This window comes from Mus pahari, chromosome X (genome assembly GCF_900095145.1).
Source record: "Mus pahari chromosome X, PAHARI_EIJ_v1.1, whole genome shotgun sequence".
In the NCBI taxonomy this organism is placed as follows: Eukaryota; Metazoa; Chordata; class Mammalia; order Rodentia; family Muridae; genus Mus; species Mus pahari.
The window spans coordinates 125,573,874-125,581,200 of NC_034613.1; the positions used below are offsets into that span (position 1 = coordinate 125,573,874).

At 40.6% G+C, this 7,327-nt stretch overlaps 1 protein-coding gene across 3 annotated transcripts in view; it reads right to left on the bottom strand.

The window, feature by feature from the left end:
* Positions 1-6,791, bottom strand: part of Lrch2 (leucine rich repeats and calponin homology domain containing 2) — an 81,193-nt gene extending 74,402 nt beyond the window's left edge. For 2 of the 3 annotated variants that reach the window (XM_021187973.2, XM_029534409.1), the window contains exon 1: positions 6,401-6,773. In XM_021187973.2, the coding sequence (XP_021043632.1) occupies positions 6,401-6,773 (373 nt within the window). Of the gene's footprint in view, positions 1-6,400 lie in introns of all 3 variants that reach the window. The other variant, XM_021187974.2, reaches the window with a different exon arrangement.
* Between the last annotated feature and the right edge of the window lie 536 nt (positions 6,792-7,327).

The following is a 7,327-nucleotide window of genomic DNA, read 5'->3' on the forward strand; positions in this document are numbered from 1 at the left end:
AAATCCATTCAAGGTTTAGCAACTCAGATATAATCTACAGCTATTAAAATACGAGTCAACTCTGAAAAATGTGTTTCACATTCCATTTTTAGGAAGACACTCCATAAAGAAAGGCAGATACTTGATTCAGGTCAAAAAATTAAATCACAAACTGGTTCCAGTGAATGCACTAGCAAGACCTTTAACTATGAGACCAAGTCAGATGTTGTTTTTATCTGGCTCCATTTTATAGTCAAATACAATGTACCATATCCTACAGTTGAAGAGGTGAGGTAACATATGTAGGAAATCCTAGAGTCAATTCCTGGTTTACAGGAAAACATGTGATTATGCGGGACACAGCACAATCTGGCAAAAGAATTACTAAATCTATTTTACAGACATCTGCTCAGAAAAGTTACTGTATAATGCATCAGAGGGACTGGTTGCAAGCTGGCTCAAACACATCCACTAGGTTGTAGCAAGGGGGAGGGGGAGCTGTGAAAATGATCAACATAAGTTTGGGTAACCAATAAATTCTTGGTTTTTTGTTGTTGTTGTTTTTGTTTGGTTGGTTTTTGGTTTTTCAAAACAAGGTTTCACTGTGTAGCCCTGGCTGTCCTAGAACACACTTTTTAGAGCAGGCTAACTTCAAACTCTGATAGCTGCATGCCTCCACTTCCCAAGTGCTGGGATTAAAGGTATGCAACGCCTCTACCCAGTGCAATAAATTCATTTTAAGGCAACAAATTATCATAGTATCCAGAAAGTTCATACAAAGTCTATAAGCAGGCCACACACAAAAGGAGAGATTACAAAGAGAATAAGTGTCTTTCTCAAAATACAGTAAAAATTTTCGGGTACTTCTTCTTATATCCATTTTGGGTGAGAGGTTTATTATTATTATTACTAAGAGTTGAGAATGTGGATATACTCAAAAAGGTCATGAGGACAAACCATCAGCTAATTTCCCAAGAAAGTTACAAGCTCCTCTTAAATGTGAATCTTCTGAAGAGGCTGTCATAATCATGTAGCATTGAGCTCTATCCCAGCAAAGGAGAAAAGTAAGCCAGAGGTAAAAATGAAACCTGACAGGAGGGGTCCACAAGTAACAGACATAAATGCAGAGAAAAATGGAAAAAGACACCAAAGACACACTCTGCCAGCAGCTGTCTTCTTGCCATGTTCCATCTTAGCAAGCCTTTTAGAGGCAACAAGGCTTCATGGCTATATAATTTGAGGACATTATGTAAAGTTTACAAAAAGGATGAGCTATACGGCTGGGATAACTAAGAAAACTAAAGGAAAAAAAAAAAACTAACCGTAGGTTCCTAGTAAGCTCATTTCATAGAGTATATAGACACATATTAACTCTGCACTAGAACTTGAAAAACTTCCTTGTTTGGGTTTTGAACCTCTGGACGAGTAGTAATCTTAGGTTAATCACTAAACTTCTGTCTGAACGTTCATTCACTCATACTGAAAGTGTTTACATTTATACAACATTGACAGCATATTGAATTCACCTGGGAAGATTTTGTTTAAGAAACTTGGCCACTGAGACCCTAATTTAATTGGTCTGGAGTAAGGCCTTGTGCTACAGAAAAAAAAAAAATCCCTTGTGATTTTAATGTCTAGCCAGAGCAGGAAACACTGGTATATTTCATCTTATGCATGTATAAGTGAGAGTTAAAAAAAAAGAAAAGAAAGCCTTCCCTTCCTTCTTCTTTGGAAATTTGTCGATTTCCCTTAAGTCAATATGGCTTTAGCTCATTTTCTAGTAACCACTTAATTAGCAGAGTAGCATGTCTGCTATTTTTAACTCATGTTTCAACCACTGTTTAATTAGTAGAATAGTATCTTAGCTATTTTCATTTCTTCAAGTCCTTCCTCCATCCAATAAAGCACCTCATGCTTGTCTAAATAATCACTTTTGTTCTGAAACATTAACCAAGAGTCATTGTACATGCACTGTAATAGTGACATCAAGCAGTGTCATCTTAAAGAAGATGGTATTTACTTGGATGTACATGTTTGTGTACATGTACATGTATAACCTCATATATGCTCCATTTGTCTTCAAATCTGAGGTGCCTACTTTCATTTACATAAAATGAACATATCTATATTCACAAATATTGCTCCTAGATAATACATGGATAAATCTTGTCAAAACAGATGACAAGTAACTCACATACTTATATCTCATTGAAATGAAAAAGATAATACCACAGGATCTATTTTACTCTACCTGATGTTGATATGGTCTCACAAAGAACGTACATTTGAAAGACAAAAAAATTAAATGTCTGGCATTATTTTCATTTTTAATTTGATGTTTTATTGATATTTAAAAAAAACACATCATTGATTTTTAAATAAAATAACTTTGATCTAATTAACTCACTAATAAAAACATTTACTTTTTTATATACACAGCTGGTTCAAACACTTGCCCAGTCCCATCTCAGTGAACTGCTATACAGTCAGGATGGTCATTCTGAAGAGACAAAATTTCACTCAGAGCTTTACACTTTTACTTTCAATTACATTTTTCTTCACTTGTATACCACAAAATATTTTACAAAACTATGAGAGAGAGTTGAAACCAGGAGAGAAAAAGTGTCTTTACGTCCTGTTCATGATTCACATGTCCTTTTACCTTTATCCCATCCTTCCTCATCACCTAATTGTATTCTCTCTGTTGCCTTTCTAAATGTTATAACTACACCCATACTAACAGCAATACACATACACACACACACACACACACACACACGCATAATAGGCTAGGAAATAAAACTGCTAATTAACAAATTGGCTAATTAAATCTACAGACATTTTTCAGAAGAAGAAACACAAATGGCATGTATTTTTTAAAGTACTTAACATCAGTAGTCATTGGATAAATGCAAAGTAAATTACTTTAAGATGATAGTCAGAATGACTAGAAATCTAGGAGCAAATGTTAGAGAGCACAGGGTTATAGCGGGAGGATGGGGAGAAGTAATCCTTACTCACTGCTGGTAGAATTCATATTATTACAATAGGTATGGAGAGGAGTTTGGAATTTCCTCAGAAAATAAAACAAAAGAACCCTGACCATATAACCCAGCTAGACTCCTCAAAGGACTCCATACCAGGTAGAGTTGCACATTGATATTTATTGCTCCTGTATTTACAATAACGATGAAATGGAATGAACACTGGCATCCACTTACACATGAGGAGATAATGAAAATGTACTACACACAAAAACTAGAATGTTATTCGGATGTTCATAAAAGTGAAATTAGGAGGCAAGTGGGTGGGTTTAGAAAGTGTAATATCAAGCAAAGATAACCCAAAGTCAGAAAGAGAAAAATCTGCCTATTCTACCTCATAAATGCATTATAGCTTATAATAAAGCTAAGTTATTTTGAAAAGTACTATCAGATGGTTGCTTATGCCTGTAATTAGGTGAGACTGAGTTGGGCAAATTATCTCCAGTTCAAGGCCAATCTGGGATACAAAGTAAATTCAGTGCTAGCTGGAAATACAGAGACTCTGTCTCAAAAGGGTGGGTAAGGGGAGCTGGGGAAATGACAATGGGTAAAGTCCTTTCAACAGAATGACAGTTGGAGTCCAAATCCCCAGAACCCATGTAAAGGACAGGCACAGTAACTCAGGTATTTGCAATCCCAGCACTCCTTTAGGAAGATAAGAAGAAAGGCAGCAGAGGCCCTAGGAGATCATAGGTCAGCTAGTCAGGAATACTCAGAGTCCAGGAGACCCCTATCTTTAGGTAGAAGGTAAGAACGGATATGCAAGGTACATCTTTGATGACCACACACTGGCCATGGCACTCATGTGTCTTCATCCATAAGGGAATGTTTACACACAGGAGTATCACACACAAAGGAGGATGCAGGAAGAGAATTAAAAAGTAAAGAAGGAAAACACACAAATGAAAACACCTTAATCAGCAGGTGTTTGTCAGGCAAGCATGAGGATCTAAATTTAATCCCCAGCATCTATATACAAAAGAAAAAAAGCTGGGCACAGTTTTTTTGAAACCCCAGAGCTGGAGAAGGGAAGAGAAATGGGTCCTCAGTGCTCTCAAATCAGCCAGCCTTACCTCCTTGACCACTTCAGAGCAGTGAGAGTCCCTCTCAAAGAAAAAAAAATGCACTGCACCTGAGGCTGACCTCTGGCCTTCATGCTCATGCCTACACAGTTTCATACACACTGTAGCAAATGTTTGCACTGGCACAAACACAAATACACACACCAAAAGGTAGACACTAGTAAAGATTAAGATGGATGCAGAGTGCTTCAATACCATGTGCAAAATCCTGAGTCTTCAGCACCAGTACCAACAAAAAGATATGGGGAGCAACGCTTTGCCAAGAACAAATATGGTTCTGGGTTGTGTTGAAGTTAGCCTCAGAAAACCAACCAAAGGCTTAAAAGCAAATGGTTATAACTGAATAAAATGATGCTCATGTTTGTGAGAAACTCACTATACAAAGAAGAGGAGGAGCGGGGAGGGGAGGGGAGGGGGAAGGAGGAGAAGTAGGAGGAGAAGGAGGAGGGGGAGGAGGAGAAGAAGGAGGGGAAGGAGGAGGAAGCCGTATAGAATGGTAACACTAAATGAGTATATACCTTTAAAGTGGCTCCCCATATCCTCAGGGAGAACAAGGCACAAACATAAAAGGAAAATAAAGCCAGAAATGTCAAATAAGTAGTAAAGACAATAAGTGCCCAGGAATTCAAAGAAACAGAAGACTGCTATGGATTATGGTACCAGCTTCTTGGAAAACCTCCTGCATACTGAGAACCTTGCATGAAGATGAAGCAAAATTACACAAATACATTTGAGGGGCAGTAAGCTGACCTAGTTGGAACAGAAGGTAGGAACCTTTGTAGAGATAAGGTTGCAATAATTAACCTGGGGCCACACAGTGACAGCTAAGATGCTTTAACTTTTTCCTACAGGTAGAAGGAAGGAACCATTATGGGTTATAAAAAAAAAAAAAAAAAAAAAAAAAAAAAAAAAAAACAGAAAAACAATTCCTACAATAATGCATCATGGAGCCATTTTTTCTTGAAGCTTTTGTAAAAACACACCAAGGAGCATATATTGCCAATACCTTGCCATGAGTATGTGAATAGAGCTGTTTGGGCAATCTGTTCTTGGTAAAGGTGTAAACATTCAAATGTGCTTTCCAAAATACAAAATCAGGTCTTGATTATGCATTCCTGAGGCTAATGCCTAAGAGGATTATTGAATAGGAAGCTTCAATTTAAGGTTTTCTTCCTCTTCCATCCTCTGCCAGTGCACACATCTTGATTTGATGTCTAAAAACTGAATGCACTCAAATTGTCTGGTTTGTAAATAAGGTTGTTTACTATTTCCTACTATGCATGAATTTACTTACTATGTTGCTTCAAAATCACGACATCAGTTCAAATATTTTGGTGCATAATTCATTTCAGCAGAGTATGTGGGATACATAAATAAAGAATTAAAGATCACGAGAAAAAAAAAACTTTCAGCAAACCTAAACAAAGCTAAAAATAAGATGCACAGTTTTAGAGGGAGAGCGAATTTGTAACAACAACAAAAATACCAACCGCAACAAAGACAAACACAGAGTATAGGATAATCAACTAACCATCAACTCCATAAGAAATGGAATAATTTTTCTCAAAAATGCCCATTTCTTTTGTTTTCTGCTACAAAAATTAAAACTAACATCATTCAAATCGGGACTGCTTTTCACTCAATAACCAAACAGTTAAGTGATTGATGATTTAATTTCCTAGTACAACAAATACTAATCTAGCCACCATCACCTCTCAACACCAGGAAAATGAAAAAATAAAATAAGATAAAATAGAAACCACTCTATAAGGCATACATGAGGAGAAAGAAGACAAAAATACCCTAAGACGATTAAACAAATCCACCATAAGACCACAGACAGCAAGCCTGACTCTGAAAAGGACTATGCCATTCGTGCAGGCATGGATGCCTTCAAGGAATACGTAGAGATTATGATATTCTGCATTGTCTGTTCTCAAGTCCCCCCTCACCGCCTCCCACCTACTCACAGTTGAGGTGGGGAACGATAAGACCAAGAGTTGCAAGAAGTGCATTAAGGAAGGTGTCAATAAGTCCCTCTGCCTGTAGGCACGCAACTCTCTTTAACAATAATGCCCCTAACATCTCAGTCAGCTTCTCCATCATCCCTGGGCTACTGGTGCCCCTCTTTCCCGCTGCCTGCATTGCCCCTTTGCAGTCACAGGAGGCTGCTAGGATTCCGGGACTCCCGCCGCCTCTGTGCGCCGGGCCAGTAGACTCCAACAAGGCAGCCACGCAGCCACCCACTCCCCATCCTCCTTCCAGGCCCCGCTTCCCCTCCCCCCAGCCTGTCACCTGCTTGGGTGGTGTCCGTCAGGTCGTAACCGCTGCCCGGGAACTCTCTGAGTTTCCTGCCACTGAGGCTCAAGATGCCAGAGTTCCCCGCCTCCTCCAGGGCCCGGTCCAGGCTCCTCACTGTGTGCTGAGGCTGCAAGCTCCCCGGGTGCCACTGCGGCCCATTGGGGAACGGCTGACCGAAAAGAGTCGGTACCGGGATGGGCACCGCCACGGTCCCGCCACAGCCGCCACCTCCTCCCGCCCCGGCCCCGCCACCTCCTCCTCCACCACCACCACCTCCTCCTCCAGCCGCGCCACCACCACCGCCACTTCCACCTCCACCGCAGCCGCCGCCCCCACTGTTCCCACCGCCTCCCTGACTCGCCGCCATGTTCCTGGGAGAGAGAATAGCCCCCGACAATACTCGGAGCCTGGGCCGCGAGTGGAGGGGGTTCTTAGGACGCATGCGCAGGCTGGGGGTGGGAGGGGGGGCGAGGGAGATGGTAGGAAGGAACCCAGGGCTGGTGGCTAGGAGGTGTCGCGCACACAGAGGAAGCTGGAACGTGCTCAACGTTTGTTAAAAGAAAACCGAGGATCCAAGGAAGGATGCTAAATCCAGGGTCCTCTGCTTTGGGTACCAAAGTCTTAGTGAAGAGGTACCAGGTTAACTGGAAGTCGCTTGAGCTCTGCGCCTCCTCCCCCTGCCCCCAAGTCTCTCAGAGTGCTTCGCCTTTTCGTTCTGCAAAACAAAAACAAAACACAAAACATGAGGTGGGGATAATAGGACTTCTTTCAAAATGTACAGAAACAGCTCTTGGGAGGATTAGGAGGCAACTGACTGAGATACTTCCTACAAATACCTCAAAAATCATCTTTCAGTGCAAATATACTAAAAGGCAGGTTGGGGAGGAAAATGAGAACCTTATTGAGAATAAGGCATAACTT